The sequence below is a fragment of the Anabrus simplex genome, chromosome 7, assembly GCF_040414725.1.
Source record: "Anabrus simplex isolate iqAnaSimp1 chromosome 7, ASM4041472v1, whole genome shotgun sequence".
NCBI lineage: Eukaryota > Metazoa > Arthropoda > Insecta > Orthoptera > Tettigoniidae > Anabrus > Anabrus simplex.
Window position 1 is genome coordinate 115,475,587 of NC_090271.1, and position 21,246 is coordinate 115,496,832.

At 39.0% G+C, this 21,246-nt stretch overlaps 1 protein-coding gene across 1 annotated transcript in view; it reads left to right on the forward strand.

Moving 5' to 3' along the window:
* The first annotated feature begins 7,813 nt into the window (after positions 1–7,813).
* The window catches only part of LOC136877324 (esterase FE4), an 82,015-nt gene continuing 68,582 nt past the window's right edge, over positions 7,814–21,246 (forward strand). The window contains exons 1-3 of the mRNA XM_067151266.2: positions 7,814–7,947; positions 13,784–13,937; positions 19,897–20,082. Of these exons, the coding sequence (XP_067007367.2) occupies positions 7,867–7,947; positions 13,784–13,937; positions 19,897–20,082 (421 nt within the window). The 5' untranslated portion in view covers positions 7,814–7,866. The remainder of the gene's footprint in view (positions 7,948–13,783; positions 13,938–19,896; positions 20,083–21,246) is intronic.

The window sequence follows — 21,246 nt, forward strand, 5'->3', positions numbered from 1 at the left end:
AGAGAGGTTTGATGCAGTCCTCCATGTCACCCTATCCTGTGCTAACCTTTTCATTTCTACGTAACTACTGCATCTTACATCTGCTCTAATCTGCTTGTCATATTCATACCTTGGTCTACTCCTACCGTTATTACCACCTACACTTTCTTTAGAAACCAACTGAACAAGTCCTGGGTGTCTTAAGATGTGTCCTATCATTCTTCTCGTCAAATTTAGCCAAATCGATCTCCTCTCGCCAATTCGATTCAGTATCTCTTCGTTTGTGATTCGATCTATCCACCTCACCTTCAGCATGCTTCTGTAACACCACAATTGAAAAGCTTCTATTCTCTTTCCTCCTGAGATAGTTATCGTCCATGTTTCACTTCCGCACAATGCCACGCTCCACACGAAAGTCTTCAAAAACATCTTTATAATTCCTATATCAATTTTTGAAGTGAGCAAATTTCTTTTCTTAAGAAAGCTCTTCCTTGCTTGTGCTAATCTGCATTTTATGTCCTCCTTACTTCTGCCATTGTAAGTTATTTTACTACACAAGTAACAATTTTCATCTCTTTCCTTTAAGACTTCACTTCCTAATTTAATATTTCCTGCATCACCCGCCTTCGTTCGACTGCACTCCATTACTTTTGTTTTGGACTTGTTTATTTTCATCTTGTATTCATTACCCAAGTGCCTCCGTGGCTCAGACGGCAGCGCGTCGGCATCTCACCGCTGGATACTGTGGTTCAAATCCCGGTCACTCCATGTGAGATTTGTGCTGGACAAAGCGGAGGCTGGACAGGTTTTTCTCCGGGTACTCCGGTTTTCCCTGTCATCTTTCATTCCAGCCACACTCTCCATTCTTATTTCATAGCATCTATCAGTCATTAATAAAATCACTTTGGGAGTGGCGACCCCATCGTACTAATAACCTATATATGATTCATTCATTTCATTCCTGACCAGGTCAATGACTGGAAAACAGGTTGTAGGTTTTCATTTTCACTTCTTACCCAAGACTTCGTCCATACCATTCAGCAGCTTCTCGAGATCTTCTGCAGTCTCAGATAAAATAACAATATCATCGGCAAATCTCAAGCTTTTGATTTCCTCTCCTTGGATTTTGATTCCCTTTCCAAATTCCTCTTTGATTTCCTTTACTGCCTGTTCTATGTAAAAACTGAAAAGGAGTGGGGACAAACTGCAGCCTTGCCTCACTCCTTTCTGGATTGCTGCTTCTTTATCAAAGCCCTCGATCCTTATCACTGCAGACTGACTTTATACAGATTGTAGATAATTCTTCGCTCTCGGTATCTGATCCCAATCACCTTCAGCTTGGTCCAATCAACATTATCGAATGCCTTTTCTAGATATACGAATGCCATGTACGTGGGCTTGTCCTTCTTGATTCGATCCGCTAAGATCAGACGTAAATTTAGGATTGCTTCACGTGTTCCTACATTTCTTCTGAAACCATATTGATCTGCTCCCAACTCAGCTTCAACATGTTTTTCCATTCTTCTGTAAATAATACGTGTTAACATTTTGCAGGCATGAGATACTAAACTAATGGTGCGATAGTTTTCACACCTGTCAGCACCGGCTTTCTTGGGAATAGGTATAACAACATTCAGCCGAAAATCGGGTGGGATTTCTCCTGTCTCATACATCTTACACACTAAATGGAATAGCCTTGCCATGCTGGTTTCTCCTAAGGCAGTCATTAATTAAGAAGGAATATCATCAATTCCAGGTGACTTCTTCCTATTTAGGTCGCTCATAGATCTGTCAAACTCTGACCTCAAAATTGAATCTCCCATTTCATCAGCATCAACACCCTCTTCTTGTTCCAGAACCAAATTAACTATGTCTTCACCTTGATACAAATTTTGGATATGTTCCTGCCATCTTTCTACTTTGTCTTCTTTCGCTAGAAGTGGCTTTCCATCTGATCTTTTAATATCCATACAGCTAGATTTCCTTTCTCCAAAGGTTTCGTTGATTTTCCTGTATGCAGAATCTATCTTTTCTAGGACCATACAACCTTCGATATCCTTGCACTTTCTATCCACTTCATTCTTTAATCGCCTGTATTAATTTCTGCTCTCTTCATTTCTAGCATTCATTTATTTTCGTCGTTCATCAATCAGGTCTAGTATCTCCTGAGTTATCCACCGATTCTTAGTTGATCTTTTCTTCCTTCCTAACATTTCTTCACCAGCCCTGCTGACTTCATTTTTCATGACTATTCACTCTTTCTATGTTGTGTTTCTTTGAGACTTTTAATTTAGTCCTTTTGTAACATGTTCCTTGAAACAATCCCTCACGTTCTTTTCTTTCAACTTGTCTATATCCCATCTTTTTGCATTCTTTCCTCAGTTTCTTCAGCTTCAGATGGCATTTCATGACCAACAAGTTGTGGTCAGAGTCCACGTCTGTTCCTGGGAAAGTTTTGCAATCCAACATATGGTTTCTAAATCTCTGCCGCTGAAGTTTATTTCATACCTTCCAGTGTCTCCAGGTCTCGTCCGCGTATAAAGCCATCGTTTGTGGTGTTTGAACCAAGTATTGGCAAGGACTAAATTATGATGAGTGCAGAATTCAACCAGCCGACTTCTTCTTTCGTTCCTTTGTCCCAATCCGAATTCTCCTACTGTATTATAATCTCTTCCTTGGGCTACCACTGCATTCCAGTCTCCCATAACAATTAAATTCTCGCCACCTTTTACATATTGTATTAAATCTTCTATCTCTTCATATGTTATTTCGATTTCCTCATCATCCGCTGAGCAAGTAGGCATATAGACCTGCACTATTGTGGTGGGCATTGGTTTGGTGTCTTATGTTGACGACAATAATTCTTTAACTATGCTGGTCGTAGTAGCTTACCCGCATGCCCTATTTTCTTATTCATTATTAAACCAATTCCTGCATTTCGTCGGTTTGATTTTGTGTTGATAAATCGGTTGTCGCCTGACCAAAAATCCTGTTCTTCCTGCCAACATATTTCACTTATACATCTAACTTTAGTCTATCCATCTCCCTTTTCAGATTATCTAACCTACCACAACGATTCAAACTTATAACATTCCATGCTCCGACTCGCAGAATGTCAGTATCCATCTTCCTGATGATCGCCCCCTCGCGTGTAGTCCCCACCCGGAGATCCGAATGGAGGACTAGTTTACCTCCGGAATATTTTACCCGGGAGGAAGCCATCATCAGTACACCATTCATACAGAAAGATCTGCATGTCCTCGGGAGTTAGTTACGGCTGTAGTTTCCCGTTGCTTGATGGAAGGGAAAGTGGAGGTCATTAGATCACAGGCAAGGACTGCGACCTGATAGATAGGACAAGTGAAGACTATCGCCGGTTATATATTTCCAGCGCACCCTGAGGAAACCCGATCGTCCCGGATAGCGACGCTAAAGCAGATATGTGATCAGTAAAGAAAAATGCACGGAGGTCACGACAATCAGAAATGAGTGAACATTCAAATAATAAAAATGTCCGAATCCCCAAAGAATAATATTTCAAGGGAAGAGCCCAAAATACGAAGTTTGAAAATTCTTTGAGAAATGGATAATTTTACCGTCTGAATGCGAATTGTGACGCTTCGAAGGGGTTATCACTGAAAATCTTTTCCTGAAGCAAAATTAAGGACATCCTAGAGTTTCCTTATGACCCTAAGGGACAAAATTATGCGGGGATTAAGAAAGATGGGATTTTATTTGTATGCTTCGTGTCGACTTCTGAATGTATATCCGATCCACGATGCACGCATCATTGAATATAGGAACTTATGCCCAACATAACTGTACCACTGTGGTAGAAGTTACATGGTGTTTAATATTTAGAAAATTACAAACCAAATGTCGGGAGCCATTGCCGAGTTTGAAACCAGTGGAATAGGGAATTCGCATAGAATTGAAGTCAGCCGTCTTAAACTTCTCAGAATTCAACTTTGCGGAATCATACGACTTACTAAAGTGTAGACACAGACTTGTACGGAATGGTAAGATAAGATACGGTTCGCGCATTCTCGGGGTAAATATTTAAACATCTGTGTCGGTGTATCAGTTAAACACCATTGCCGTGAAAACCCAGCGGGACTGTTCCCGGCCAAATTTGTCACTTTCTCCAAGACAAAATTGCTACATTTCGATATATTTCTAATAAAACAAACCACACGCATTTCTTATATTGGTAATATTCTTTTTCTTAATCCGTTTACCCGCCCGCCTCTACCGCCTCAAAGGCAGTGTCCTGGAGCATGAGACTTTCGGTCGGGCAGATGGAAGTGGAAAGTAGGACCAGTACCTCGCGCGGGCGTCCACACCTATTGAAACAGGTGCCTTGTAGAGAGAGGGGAAAATTGAAAGTGATAGACAAGGAAGAGGGAAGGAAGCGATCGTGGCCTTAAGTTAGGTATTATCCCGGCATTTTCCTGAGAATCGAATCCCCCTCTACTCAGATGATCTCCCGAGGCTGAGTGGACCCCATTCCAGCACTCGTGCTTTTCAAATTTCGTGGTAGAGCCGAGAATCGAACCCGGGCTTGCGGGAGTAGCAGCTAATCACACTAACCACTAAACCACAGAGGTGGACCCCATTTGTAGTAATGTAAGAACTACCGCTGCCCATACTTGGGTATGTCATTTCTATTTCAGATACCATCACCATTGGCAGACAGCATTTTGCGGGCCTTGGTCCTAATAATAAGTTTGTCCTAGTATTTCCTAATCAGTGCCAAACTCCTCCAGGTCTTAATTACCAGGATGCTGATGTCCTGTCACACACAGTGCTTCCACCTCTGCTTCGCTCTTCTAACTTGTCGGCATACTTCTGGGAACGTATTAAGTAATGTATCTTCTTGTACTTTATTGTCAGTGACACGAAGGACATGTCCATTCACTCTAGCCTCTTGATTTTTAGCTGTGCACTTTACTTGCCTTATATATTCTGCTACTAATTTTTTTTTTGCAAGAACACGGTAATTTTTGCAAGAGCATCTGCTCCCTTGTAACTTCTTACGCACATCAATTTGGACACGTATATTGTATCTGTCACGAGTGGGCTATTTTCTTAAACGTATTTCTGTACGGAGATTTCCACGTCAATTTATGAATACCTTTATGATTGAAAATAGCAGGCAAAATTTATTATCCTGATCCCATTGTCAATTCTCTGGTTATGGAGTCTGTATTTATCAGTCAGAGGCAATACAAGACTTCTTGTCCTATCATGCACTCATATTCCCCAAAAGTTATTTTTCTTTCGCCTCTTCGGCGCTCACTGTATAGCTCATTGAACGCATCATAAAGCAAGTCTTTCTTTACTTAACTTTTGTCTTCAAATGGAAAATGCACACGGATGAGTTGCCGTTTCTTATTCACAACAAAAAAAATTCCAAATATGTGTTCCTTCGTGTGACAGCTGTGGAATAATATTTGATCCTACTTTCCTATAACTACATTACCTGTACTTCTCACTTCTTGGATAGCGGTGTTATCTAAAGTATACTTATCAAGCTGATCGAAAAGCTTCTTAGTGCTCGAGTCTGGTACAACGTTAAACGTTCCACGATCCGGTTATCATGTCCAATGAACATTTCACACGCCTTCGTCGTGGTTAACGTGTTCGAATCTCCTTGGCGGAACAAAAACTTAGGTTCAGGATGTTGACTTTCAAGGTACAATCAATCAATCAATCAATCAATCAATCAATCAATCAATCAATCAATCAATCAATCAATCAATCAATCAATCAATCAATCAATCAATCAATCAATCAATCAATCAATCAATCAATCAATCAATCAATCAATCAATCAATCAATCAATCAATCAATCAATCAATCAATCAATCAATCAATCAATCAATCAATCAATCAATCAATCAATCAATCGATCGATCAATCGATCAATCGATCAATCAATCAATCAATCAATCAATCAATCAATCAATCAATCAATCAATCAATGGGTTGCGTGCTAAAAGCCTGGTTTAATTCCATACATCTCCGCAGTGCTCATACTCGTATGATGCTGTTGATGGTGACTCCTCCGTAGGATGCGGAAATTAAGCCTTTAGTGGTCACTTGGTGTTATTAGACATACACGAGGTTCCTCCAGATATCAACAACATTATCATTATTAGGGAGGATTGTGTGTATTTCGTTGATTAAATATGCGTACCTGAGGGCAGTTTCTGTTTATTTTAGTCTAGCAGAGTTTATTTTCTTTGCCTGGAATCGGACACAATGTTTCACCCTCTTCCTACCTCAGTATCATCACAACACACAATGTACAGGCTGGTCAGTCACAACGTGAAACGGGCATACCATTGTTAGAGGGTTGGTCTTGCTGATAAATAATTTGAAATAAATAATTCGATACCTGGATATCTCGCGCCATTGTCATTGTTGAAGAATCCAGAATGCAGTTGCTGAATTTGGCCAAACAGATCACTTCGCGGGTGAATTCAAATGAGTTTTGCGCGGCAATGTTGTTAAATCTCCTCGTGGCTTATGCCTGGCGTAGGAGTGCAAGGCGTAATAAAACTTTGCCAGTTGAGGGAAACAAACAAACATCCGAGCTGACAGTATCACGTCAAAGCAGCAACATAACGGTGGCACTGGCCGAAAACCAACAGTGTGTTTGTGTTTGAATCTCATTACTTGTCGTGGTTCTCAAACCGTTCTTCAGATTTAACAACAGTGCCGCGCAAAGCAGACCTGAATTGATCGGAAGCGATCTGATGGTCTAAATTCAGCAGATGATGTAATGAAAACGGCGCGAAATATCGAATTAATCCTTTGAAATTACACATTAACACCACCAAGTCTCTAACGCTCATATACACGCGAGATAACGATTATCATATTTCAAATTATTTATTGACACCACCAAGTCTCTAAAGCTCATATACCCATGAGATATAGATTACTATATTTCAAATTATTTATTAGCACCACCAAGTATCTAAAGCTCATGTACCCGTGATATATAGATTACTATATTTCAAATTAGTTATTAGCACCACCAAGTCTCTAACGCTCATTTACCCGCGAGATATCGAATTATTCCTTCAAAATTTTTATTAGCATCACCAACGCTTTAACGACTCACGTTATTTTCGACCACCCTCTGTATCAATCAGAAGGCACACCGACACTCTCAGTGGCATAATGATCATTACTGAGGAGAGAAGTCACTAACAACTCGACCCCACCCTCAACAATCACATGCAGTATATATAGATATATATTGCTACATTACATAAGGATTCTTCAACAAATCAGTATGAACCTACTGGAAGGGACTGTTTCAATGTATTATTGAGTGTATTCGAAAATCATGAACGTAGTTCAATTACTATAAACACGTGGCTGGCGTATTAAACACCTACAATTACCTCCGAACTGGGCCGGGGTGGATAACGACAACTTGTGTTCAGAAATCCAACGACATACCGTCTGAACTCTCAGCCCGGGTATATTCTTCCTTTTCTTACCAGATTTTGGTAGATGTTACTTAAATATTTCCGGTCTTTCGAACACAACTTCACTATAAAATGTTACATTGTAACATAGCTGTAAATATACCAGAGTATTAAACAGGGAATAGTATAGTGTGTATAGCGTCGACACACTATACTATTCCTTGTTTATAAAGGTATTTAAGTTACATATAATTGAGTCGACACTTGAAGGAATGGTTTCTTCTTAACAAACAAAAACAAGTATATATATATATATATATATATATATATATATATATATAATTTGGTAGATAATTCACTTGTTGTCATTTGTATTCCTGACAGGCTCCTGTTCCTGCCGAACCTTGGAATGGGACCCTGGAAGCACTAGAGGAAGGGAACATGTGCAAGCAGCCTCCCAACGTTAGAAACGCCTCTGGTAGTGATGAAGACTGCCTCTTCCTAAATGTATACACGCCAGAGGTGAGTGAACAGCAGCACAATGCAGTAACATATACCAAAGACTCCACTCAATCTACAATATGGTGAAATTGTAAGAACGACTCATTTCGATAACGATTTTCGAAACGCTATATTGTACCAGGAAAAGTTCGTGGGTATTGGGCATGAGAAGGACATCAGGTAGTGGAAGGTGATTTTGGAGCCGATACAGAGCAGGATAGAACCGCAGGGCGAGCAATAGATTGTTATACTTTAGTTAACAATTTTTTCATAATGTTCAAAGATTCATCACCCTGCAATATTAATATAGGACTCAAATTTTTCATCAAAATCAAAGGTTTAAACGGAGATCTTCTTGAAGTCAGTTCGAGAAAAAATAAAAGAATATCACTGATCCTATAGTCTTTTTAACTTTTATGAAAACACTAAGTATTTGTCTTGAACCTAGAGTCTTTCTAAGTATTATTATTATTAAATGAAAAGCGCACAAGTTGCAAAAAAAACAGTTTTTGTACAGATGGTCAACTATGCTAATGCCATTCTTATTATTGAGGTTGTCCTCATTTTGCAGTTTTGTGCATGGTATCTTTCACAATGATCGTTGAACAGGTTACATATACAGTCTTCGTTCGGCTGGTGGAAGTTTTTGGTTTGGCAGAATCTGTGGTGAAATCCATGAGTGGCGTAACGTGTAATTACGTGCCGTAGCTCGTAATTTGCTTGCTTCCATTCTTCCGTCATTATAGCGTCCGTGGAATAGAAGTCGGACCAAATAGCATTCCTTTTCTCGTTTAAATTTTGGCGCGCATTCTCGTAGGGCTTGGTGTTTGGTAGACAAAACTGTGTTTTGATATCGTCAATGAAATAGTCCTCCTTGGTTAGAACATACGTTAACCTTGAAGGGGCTGACTTCCCAATGTCTAGTATTCTCTTGAGATATCGGGCCTTGACTTTTTCTATTGTCATCAGGTCGCTGAGTGTGAGTTTTTCCCAGGTGATGCTAATCCCATAGGTTGCTATTGGTGATATGGCTGTCCTGAACAGTAACATTGCTGTACCCAATGATATTTGTTGAGGTTGTTGAATGTTGTAGATGGCTTTTATTGCTGCGGCTGCTCTTTCTTTGACGTGGATATTGTAGGATGTTAGAGTAGTTTGGAGGGTGACTCCAAGGTACTTGAATTTCGGCACTACTTCCAGAGGTTTGTTGTGCATGGTTATTGTATTTTTAGGTGCATGTTTTCCTCCTTTCCTAAAGGTCATTTGTTTAGTTTTGTTGTGGTTTATTTGCAAACCGTTTCTTTCTGCCCATGATGTGAGCCTATTGAGGACCTCTTGGAGCTCTTCTATGTTTTCTGAGCCTATTGCCATATCATCTGCGTAAAGTATAAGCAATGCTGAGGTATCTGTGATTATTTCTGTGATGTCTGCTGTCATGATGTTGAATAAAATTGGGCTGATTGGGTCACCTTGTAGGACTTCGTTTGTTTGGGTTACGTTTTTGGATAGAGTTATGTTGTCTGATATTTGGACATAGTTATATTTGAGGATATTCGAGATTATGATTGCTATCGGATGTGTAGCTCCTATTAGGTAATTGAGCTTCCGGATGAGTGTTGCTCTATCAACAAGGTCAAAAGCCTTACGATAATCTACGAAGACTACAAAATATTTCTTTCCTGGATGCCTCAATGTATCTTGGACCTGTTCTATTAGATATTTTACAGTATTTTAGATTTGTGTCTTTCTAGTATTAAATCCAAAAAAATGAACACACACTTATTATTGAGAAATTGAAATAAAATTTTTACACTATGATGAATGTTTCTCAGTTCGTTAGCATTGAAATTAAGGATCATAAGACACTTGTAAACCCTAAAGTTCATCTACGTAATGGGAACATGAATTAGTTATTAAATTTGAAAAATAAATCTATCAATAAATATGAAATTCTTGGTAATGATGAAAAGTTATGATATTGTTCACACGTAGCACTGAGAATATCACTGCTCAGGATTAATGAGAAGAAAGTCAGTCAGTTTGTGACTACTCACTTAGAAGAGAAGATTTTGCTTACAAATATTGAATGGGAGTCTGGAACATTCCGCGGAGTGCGGACGGAGACTCGAACTCGGCGATGTTCCATGAAGAGACCACATTGACGTCCCTCGATGGGTACCATAGATGAAATGATGTCTGATGTAACTGGATCTTGAAGTATTTCACCAAGACTTCCGCTGCTCTGGGAAGTGATATTTGAACACGGAAAGTTCAATTGGCGCGATAAGTAACCACAGATATTATCATTCACTGTCGTAAAACATAGTTTAGCTCGTATTCTAATTTTATAATGCTAAGTGAATAATTACAGTCCTTGCTGCATAAGACACTTGAAAAATGCAACGTGTAATAAGTTTTATCACAGTCTCTGATCACAGTCTCTGAACCAATATCGTAAACAGATCAAGCTGATTTTCTGATCGTGATTATATTATATTAGCATGAATTGTCTAATAAAAAGTTCTTAATATTCACCAAGTTCATTACTGGAGAAAGTCTTGTCCTGATATGGCACGAACACTGAGTAAATAAAGAGACACCGTTCAAGGATGTAATGTTTTAAAAGAAATGAGTCCTAGAATAATTAGGGTTATCGTAACTGATGGTTTCTGTTTATCACACGCGACAGTTTGAGATATCGTTGTAGTTCACTATTGTGCGAAATTAACAAAGTTCACATGTCATGCGCTAGTCTGTGAATATCAAATACTTGACTTCTCACTTCAATAAGTTCACAAGTGTGATCTTCTGAAATGTCCTGAATTTATCGTATTTTATCGTAGTCGCGGCACGATAGAATAAGTTCACGGGCGATCGATTACGGCCATGATTACGGACTCACGAAACGCGAGAGAGTGTACTTTCTTCGCGAACGAGACTGCACTGACAGACTGTACGAGGGTCAGACTGCTCCCTCTCCCTCTGTCTCACACAACACACACACACACACACACACACACACACACACACACACACACACACACACACACACACACACACACACACACACACACACACACACACACACACACACACACACACACACACACACACTGCTTGCCGGCCTTGACATAGTGGCATATATATCCCCGCCCGGAGGGGTGGCACTATGAATCATGTGACTGAGAGTGTGCGTTCTTTTCAAACTTTAAATTGTAATAATTCAAAAACTAGTTGACAGATTGACTTGCAATTTGCTGGGTTTTACTTTTATAACGTCAGCTACAATTTAAAAAGTTCATGAAAAAAGAACTTCGAGAAACGTCTCTAGGGGAGGCAAGTTACAAGCAGCAGGTGACGTCACTTGACCTTGCCTGGCTTGGTAGCTACTGGAATGTTCCTTCGCTCAGCTGTTCACATATCGGAAGGGAATTGTATGCTGAAGTAAAGTTTTAAATCCATATGTGCCAGGGCATTGGCATTCCTGGTACAATATGCTCTAGAACAAATATTATACCATATAATACTTCAAACCAATATTATAAATTTATTTCACTTCATTATAATTTTTTGCAGGTGTAGGGCCTGGTTGTGCCCGGACATTTTATTAGAATGCTTACTTCTAGGATTTATATTACCCGTCCGAAGTGATTTTTTAAAAATATTTTATTCCAACGTTGGTTGATATTGTTTACGGACTCTTTTGTTGGTTTAGTAATATTATGTGTATAATTTTAAGTTTCATTTTCAGATTATTAAATTTGCTTTAAACTGTTTCCTTGTTGCACCACAGATTGTCTGGTAAGTAGCTGATTCTTTCAACAAATAATAGAAGTAAGTTATACCTGTACGTATACACGTGTCACGCTGTTGATGTGATGTGCAAGACTCCAGCTGTCACTGGGACTGTCACCAATCAGGCTAGGGACCCCGAAAACGATGGCATATCTCTCGTTCATTTTAGATATTTTCCTTTTCACCCTCTTCTGAACCCCTATGCCGATAAGGGTGAACGTGGACTTAAATGGTATCCAGAGTGTACAATTCATCTCATTGAGACCGAAAATTATGGATTAGACACTAATATAGTACCACTTGCCTGACAGATACTGGGTAGTCCATTAATGAACTGTGAATATCTGATATTCAAAATAGACAGTCTGTACGACATATTCTGAAAGAAGTCCATGGATATCGCGAAAACCCCCAGAGAATGTTACCCTCTGGACAGCTGAAAGAAAGAAGTTTATGTGGCAGGAAATACTTCAATACGGAGCAGAGATCAAAGCCCAACAGTTGAAGAAGCACGGTCCAATGTAGGACCACTCGAACCAAGAAGAGGATGAGAAAGTGTTATATACGGTGGCACAGGTGTACTCTACGGGTTGGAGTACCTCATAAGTCATAAAAAATGCCATTTCTCTTCTCATTCAGCATTTTTGAGGGGCACTCTAGAATGTACCCATGGAGAAAATGAGCACAGAGCAGTGAATGAAAGCCATTGAAGTTTCCTTATTAAGTCAGCATTTCATTCTTATGCTTGTCCAGATCTGGCAGCCTCGAATTCCTTTCTTCGTGGATATCTCAAAGAATCTGCATACGTCGACAAGCTAGCAACCATTCGGAAGTGCGAGAACAATATTAAGGAGGAAATTAACTCGTTACAGGGAGAAGAAGTTGATAAGGATATAAAAACTGGTTTTGGAAAGAGCCCATCTTTGTGAGGAAGTGAACAGGAGCCACCTGAAAAACATAAAATGTATTTTCGAAGCAAGTATGTTTGTTGCATAAGAAAGTTATAAATAAACCAAGTTCATGTAAGAATTTCGTGCAACCTTAGAGTAAAGCAAAGCAAAGGCTACCTCCTCAGAGTGGTTGGAAGCTGTTGGACGAGCGGATGGTTAATGATTCCATTATTCATAAGCATAGCGCTTAGATGGACGAAGTGGTTTAAGGACACAAGGTAGAGTTTTTATGTTTTTATGATGCAACCCTATTACCATCCTTTTACCCATAGAACACTCAAATTTTACACATGCACTATATCTTTTTCAATCCAAAACAAGACTATGGTACGATTTATGCATTAATTTCCAGAAAATATTTTAAATTTGAATGCGTAAAAATTATTTTAAGGCATTTTTATATAAAGGTGCACATTTTATGGTAAAGAACCGGGGAGAACAACTAATATTCACCATATGATTCATAGGCTCAGATTTACATGCTAAGTCAGATATTATAGTAATTTTCCTAACAACTTGGTCATCAAAACATAAAACTTCAACCACCATATTTTCATACGTTAATAAATATTGTAATCAAAATTGATTTTATTTTGAAGATATATTTCACCTCTTATATAGCCAGTATCCCTGTCGATACATTCAACAAATTTTACTTCAATTGGTTCAAGGTTGTAGAGAAAAGTTGGAGAAAAACATATTAAAATTAACATTTCATGTACGGAATATTTTTCTTGTAATGAATGCATAAGTCGTGCCATATTTTCGTTTTGGGTTAAGGAAGTACTGCATAAATGCTTGCGTAAAATTTGAGTGTTCTATCTGTAATAGGATAGGAATAAGGTGGCATCATAGAAACATCTATTGTTGTGCTTAGTTCTATTTCCAACTACACCATGTGTCCTTAACCAAGTTAAACTCCTGATGAGGAGTCAAACCCGTGACCTTCCTAGTGAACCAAGCACATCTTTATCACCTCGGCTAGGTGGCCCACTGATGAGTGTGAAGTCCATCATTCGTCATTATGAAAATGTAGTGAAAATTTAAGATAGGATCCTGTAGTATGGAAATCATTTTTTTTGCTTCTAAGTTAAGCTGTTGCATTGTTTCAGCTGCCCGGATCAGACTCCTTGAAACCGGTGATGGTCTGGATTCACGGAGGTGGCTTCTTAGAGGGGTCTGGCAACCGCCAATCTCAAGATCCCCAGTTCCTCATCAATAAAGGAATAGTTTATGTTAGCATTAACTACCGTCTTGGTATATTCGGTAAGTGACTATCGCTTGCGTGTAATGTAACTTACAGATTTACACTAAACACCACTGCATCTTTTCTTCTGTGCATTAGAATATTTTCTCAAAATATAAAAAATACCTCTCGAGAAAATGTAATATCTTCAAAAGTAGGTCATTCATAGGCCCTGCGTCACCCTATTCGAATTAATTCCGTCCCATAAAAGCCTTTGCATATCGGTTTCTCATTTACCGGTTGCCTACGGAAATTTTAAAGGTTTAAAATAACACAGTGCGATCATGATGTATTTACGCGCACAGTAGTGTGAATAGCTGCCTGTCAGAAAAAAGTGCATGAACTCTGTTCGCAGTGCGGGCCTCGGCCGCCTGGTAATTGATTCCTTCGAACAGGCGACATACGGCTGGCAAACGATGCATGTTTGAATATATTTAATTTTCTAGACAAGTAATTGTCACATTTAAAAAATAATCGCTCCCCTATATTTCAAATGCCATACTTCTAAAGCCAGATGGACAGTCCCCAACAACAGTTCAAGACCACTGTATTGTTCCAAATTAAGGAATCCTGCCCTCACGTTTCTGTTGTTCTCAAACATGATTTTCTGTTGTTGGTTCATATTGCCATTTAAATAGAATTGAGATATGGTTATTAGTTTTCGAGTTACAACTGTCTTCTTTACTTGTTCTTACTCTATAACCCGTGACACAGTATCACAAACCGAGCAAGTGATTGCGCGGTTTGCGTCACGGGTAGGTAGTTCCTTCTTTCCTCACTAGAGCACAGGCCCTTACCACCCACAAAGAAGAAGAATGAGAAGAAGTAAAAGCTGTGTTAATAAGAAAATTATGAGATAACAGACGAGATAAGAGCTAAAAAAGCTCTTTCTCCGCCTTGAATGCAAATTTTAGATATTGTAAGTGCAAAAATTCTCACAGAGTAATTGCAGTGGAGTTGAGGACTAGTTAAGTCTTCCGTGCCGAGCACAATGAAGACATTTACAATTTAAATCGGCTGTTAAAGTGTGTGACAAATCACACAGAGGCTAGCCCAGACCAATATGTAGACTGTCTAGGGAGAACACCACTTTATCTAAAATGAATTGCAATCATTCACTTCCTATCTTGAGACAATTAGAGGCAGTGAGAAGAATGTAAACAATGACCACTTCACACAGATTAAAGGTATTCCTATGAGCGGCACAGGAAGCCATCGCTGACCATCAATTTTAGGAACGAAAAGTGGGATGTTTAGGTGCGATTTCTTTCTTTTCCTTTTCAAGTCAGTAATTACAGAACGTTCAGTGCACTGGTCGATGCAGGGTCCGATTCTTGGTCGGTCCGAGTATTTTATCTGCGTAAATTTAAGGACTGGGTGTTTGTAATTGTACATTTCTCTTCATCTATTTATAACACACAACCAACCACCGCAGAAACATTCAACTATGAATACATGAATCCACACTGTTTTAGAGTACGGAAGGGCATCTAGTCGTAAAGATGTACTAAATCCACATCAATGTTCAGGAATAATAATTAGAAGAAGTTGGTGTTCCCCATACTTCAGATACGTCATACTCTGCAGTAGAACGTCTTGTCAACCTGTAGGAGCTTTCATGTGATGCCCGAAATGGCTACACTCAACAACGTAAAGTGGGAGAAGTTGCCGAGTGTTGCAGGGGTTACAGACTAACCCGGGGACATAATTCGCTGAAATACTGCATAATAGCTCTGTGCACTGCTCATGGTAAAAGTCGCTGTAGTGTGTAGGCATCCAGTCTGCTCAAAAGCATAGGAACTGAGTGGCCACGTTATACGTATGAGAAATTTATGGATGTATTATTTTTATCTAGAGAGTGCCATCACAATGAGTGACAAACAGCTGCGATTTATGCATGACAGTATCCAAACAGAAGACATCCATATTACAGTAAGTTACGGAATGTTGAGTACAGACAAAAATCTGTTGCTGGGAAACCTCAGACAAGTACCAGATTTGTAGCACATATTGGAAATACAGCGTTGCGTTCTTATTAAACATAATCTGCACTGTCATCCATTGAAACGTCACACAATTCAACGCCTGCAACCTGATGACCAACGCCGTCGCGAGACTTTCAGTGAATGGATCGCGGAACAATTGAGTAGCACACACCGAACGTAAATTACGTTGTTACATATATGTCATAAATTCACGAATGTGGTGAATCGTGTCGTTTTGGTTTATTTGATTATTCCTTCAAGATCAACCGATTTACATCTCATGGACATTTTATGAGGTATCTATTCAATCAAACTTACGCACAATTACCTGCAAATAGAACTGATGCCATGCGTTAACTTCGTGCAACAAGTGCTATCACACCAACAATGGTAACGAATAGGGAGGGAGCACGCTGTGAAGTGTGGCATTGTCTGTGGGACAGAGAGGGGGCTAATTTGAGTATTAGTTGAGTTGAAATTTGCAAAAATGTTCGTACGTTTGTGATTAATCTTCACTTTCCCTTCCTTATGAATGATCCTACCAGGTGCGGGAACCCAACATCGGAGAGTGTACCAGAAGCAGCCAGTACAATAATGTAAAATAGGCCTAGAACAGTTTTTCATGAATAGTATTTTAATTTAATACATAAGGTATATTATATTTTGCTTGATATGAAAATATTGACAGAAGTGAGATGACTGGTAAAAGAATAGCTTTCAGGAGCCTACAGTGAAGTAAATATTTTAAAATCGTTTTCTTGTCAATAAATTAAAGAATCTTCTCTCTCATAAGATTTTATAACAAATTTTGGTGTGGTCTTACACTTTTGTCAGGCACAGTAGTAGAGAGCATAGTTCCATTTCAGAAAATTAAGTTAAGACCGTTATGCCAACACCCCGGAGAAATTCGGCGAGTTCATTTATGAATCCCGTAGTATCATAACCGAAAGTGGAAATGATTTCCTTTGGCGTTTTTTGAATTACTTGAGGTAAAAATTTCAGCTGACTCACCCCAGGCCCTATATTTAATCTTGCCATGTACTAAGTAAAATAACATTCAAAGATGACCTGAAAAAAGGGATGGTAATTATGGAATAGTCACAATAACTTGCTTCAAAGGGAAGGTTCGCTCATTAACTATTGGGTCACTATCCACAGAGTATGAAATTAAGTAGAGTTTTTCTAATCGCCGTCCCGCTGTAGATTATCCATGGCCATTTTCTTCCTATAAATCCTTCAGTTAGTCATAGTGAGGGGGTTCACACTGTAGCAGGCATATTTCACTGCTCAAGAAACATTCAGTATCTATTATTGGACGAAGATGAACAGACCTGTGAAATAATCTCGTACAAAAACCAATCAATTTGGGCTTTCTGTGATTTATTTGAAACCGATGCTTCTGTGCGTCAGTGGTAGAGTGTCCGCCTCGAAATATGAAGATCGTGGTAGATTAAAATACAACACCGAATTGACGTGTAGGAAACCTAAATTGAGTTAAAATAATCTTCAAGTAGTCAAGTAATCTGAAGTAACACATCTGGCAAGATGGATTGTTGACACCACCATAAAGTAGTTGAGATATTTAGGATTATGCACATTCAATGCATTTATTACACAACTAATATTCTATTAATACTTGTCTGGAATCTCTTTATTCTCATTTTATGATGTATGAGTTAACAGACATATAGTAGGTTTCAGAACACGTATACTTTTTTGACTCTTGCTTTTCTTATGTTTTGGCAGATTTCGGTTTTTAATATTTTAGGCAATTGTTATTGGTCAGAAATTGCAATTTTTAATTTTATCTAAGGCAAGCATAAGAAAAACTGTAAAATTTACTGAACGTCCTTTGCGAGAAATATAAACAATTTTATATCAGTGAAAATTATCAAGCAATTACTAACGTTTCTTCTTTCAGGTATAAAATTAAAATAAATGTTTCTCGCTATTATGGGAGATTAACGACGTTTTTATACAAGCTTTTGAGAAATGTTCCTTCTAAAAGTGACTTTTGTTTCACGATTGTCAGTTACCATTGTGCTCTGAGGAATGTTCATTGCTGCAGGTACTCTTCCGCATATGATAGATTATGTTTCAAGCACATAAAGTGTCGACATTTGTAGCAGAAATACTTGGTTTTCATGCCTGATTTTCTCTTGTACACAGTAAATCTTCCAAATTCGCGGTATCTTACTATAATTAAACGATACTTATAGTTCGTTTTTTGCGGTTGGATTCAATGGGAATTATATTCTCTTTTGCTTGATTCTGAAAACACGGTTTACTTGTCAATAAATTAAAGAATCTTCTCCCTCATATACAACAAATTTTGGTGTGGTCCTACACTTTTGTCAGGCACGGTAGTAGAGAGCATAGTTCCATTTAAGAGAATTAAATTAGGATCGTTATTCCAAAAGGTATTGACACTCCGGGGAAAATAAGTTTTTAGCGACTTTGCTTTTGTCCTAGCTGATGAAGCAAATTTCACTTTTCAGGGATTGAATTTCTGTTAATAGACATCCAATTTATTTGTGCATTGATACAAGGCAAATTCACGTTCGGAAAAATTCTGCCATCTTCGTATTCCTTGCCATACTGTAAGCAGTTGACTTCTTGTCCATTGTATTCTCTGCTCGGTTTGTACGTTTCTTTTTTTTTTCTTTTGCTAGCTGCTTTACGTCTCACCGACACAGATACGTCTCATGGAGACAAATGGAACAGGAAAGGGATAGGAGTGGGAAGGAAGCGGCCGTGGCCTTAATTAAGGTACAGCCGCAGCATTTGCCTGATGTGAAAATGGGAAATCACGGAAAACCATTTTCAGGGCTGCCGACAGTGGGGTTCGAACCTACTATCTCCCGAATACTGGATACTGGTCGAACTTAAGCGACTGCAGCTATCGAGCTCAGTGTACAGTTTTTGAAAGTAGTTATGAGTCCTTACTCGTCTCCGGAAAAACGATCAGTATCCATGGAATTATGATACTTGGCCAATGTTATCACTGCATTTTTTGCCTTTTCTTGGTACGTGAAATAAAGAAGAGATTTGATCACAAAGAGTAAATTCAGCACTGTTTCTTTTTCCCCTTTATGACGGTTACCTTCTTTGAAAATTGTGTTTTGTTTTACCTGATAGTATAAATAAGCGGCAATCTCTTTTCAACACTTCTGCTGCAAATTGCACACTCGCAAACCAATTATTGGCAGCAAAATTTCTGACTACGCCGCAGGTATATTCTGTAAGTCTAGAAACATCGTATTTAGGAGAATGAAAGTCTGTTTTAAAACCATTTCTGGCTTTAAGGTAAGAGAACAAGAGTCAGCTACCAACACATTGGAATTCAAAAATATGAACAGTGAATATACACTGACAATACATACACACGGGTACTTGAATTTCGTAGTTTCAGTAGTTTTAAGTCCTTACGGAATACTCTCCCTCTCTCTCTCACACACACACATAGAGAGAAAAAAGAAGAAATTGAAACACTGAAGCTGTACTCGGTTAAGTTTCATCCGATATTGTAACACTTCAACCTTAAATATAATTAGTCTTAAATCTAATTAGAGACGTTGAAAATATCATCACGCTGTTTTTTTACACTAAACCTCATGACCATAACATACCAGGTTTTTGCATCACCCTGATGCTGTACTTGTCACATTTGCTCGCTAAGTATTGTTTGAAAGGAAAATTTCATATAAAGGGAACAAGCTGCTCGTCAGTGCATGCATATTCCCTGATAGCGTATTTTTACTGTTCTCGGTGAACAGAGAACAGTCCTCTAACGGCAGGCAATATGTCTAGTTCTCTACGCTGCGGACGATCATTTATTTCTACAAACTTCAGATACCTCAAGAGAAATGGAAATATTGTCATAGACATGTTAGCGTGAAATATTTTAATTTCTACGCCATCTGTCGAAACAAGTCCTTCAAAGTTAATTTTGTTGCGCGATAAGAAGTAACAATGCCGTCGTTTTCTTTTTCAGGTTTCCTGAGCACTGAAGATGAGGTAGTACCAGGCAACGCTGGAATGAAGGACCAAGTCCTTGCTTTACGTTGGGTACAGCAGAACATCGCCGCATTTGGTGGCGATCCAAACCAAGTGACTATTTTCGGGGAGAGTGCTGGTGGCGCCTCGATACACTACCACATGATCTCTCCCATGTCTAGAGGTAAGCTGTTACCACAGAAGTGTTATCGTATGATCCAGTGCACCTGGAACTTTGCAGTGTAAATTTTATGTGCTTGCATTTTCACTGTTCACTGAATTCGAAGTATATACGGAGTTCGAATTTAATGCAAAATCTTTTCAGTTATCAGTACACATAATGTATCAAGTATATCATGTGACTCCCGAACGCCGTACTTTCTATATATAAATGTCCCGCATGCACAAATGATGAATGGGATATCTACCAACTGATTTTCACAGGCGCACTACTGCCAGTGGGCAGCTTACGTCAGAATATCAAGAGGTAAGAACCGGACGGTCACTCGCAGCATGTTACTCAGCGCTACCGGTCTAATGCACACCCCCTGCATTAGTAAACCGCGTTTTCCACCGAATAGTTCTAGTCTGGTGTATGGTAGAGTCACACTATATTTGCTGTCTGCATATCGGCAATGGCAACTGTGTTCAGCAGCGACGAATACACAGACATTATCTTAATATGGACAACCTGATTGGAATGCAGCCGAAGCTCCAAACAGACGTATGCCTTGTACCCACGTATTTCGACGAACAATATTATTGTTTCATACGAGCAACTCTTTTATCGAGTGGAATGTCTACACTTGCATGAATTAATAAGTTATTAAATTTACTTTTCTGCATCTTTGGCGTGTTTAGAAACAGAACTGGCGAGTAGGGGATGAAACGAGGAGGGACAGTTGTACCCCCCCCCCAACTTTGTCTAGTAAACATTACAATTTCATTCCACTTTTGCCAGCTGGAACTACGAATATTTAAAGAAAGCTATTTGTACAAGCCTTGTTGTGATATCTGCTAGTTCTTTCCTTTGTTTTCTTTAATTATTAACAAAATTATTGGCGGAAATACGCACAAAATTCCGTTTGTCGCGGCTGACCGATCAGTATAGCACTACGCCAAGTAGTGGAGACTTTCCATGTGCTGTGAGGAAGGGTAGAAGGGGTACATTTTTGTCCAAGGTCGTTGACACTGAGTTATAATTCACCCGCTTGCCACGCGCACTGGTCAGTCTGGCAGTCTCTTTAGTGTCCGATAGTTTCTTAGTGTGTATTCAAATACTAAATGATTTTAATTGCATAATCATACCGTAATTCTATTTAATTGTACCGGGCAAGCTGGCCATGGG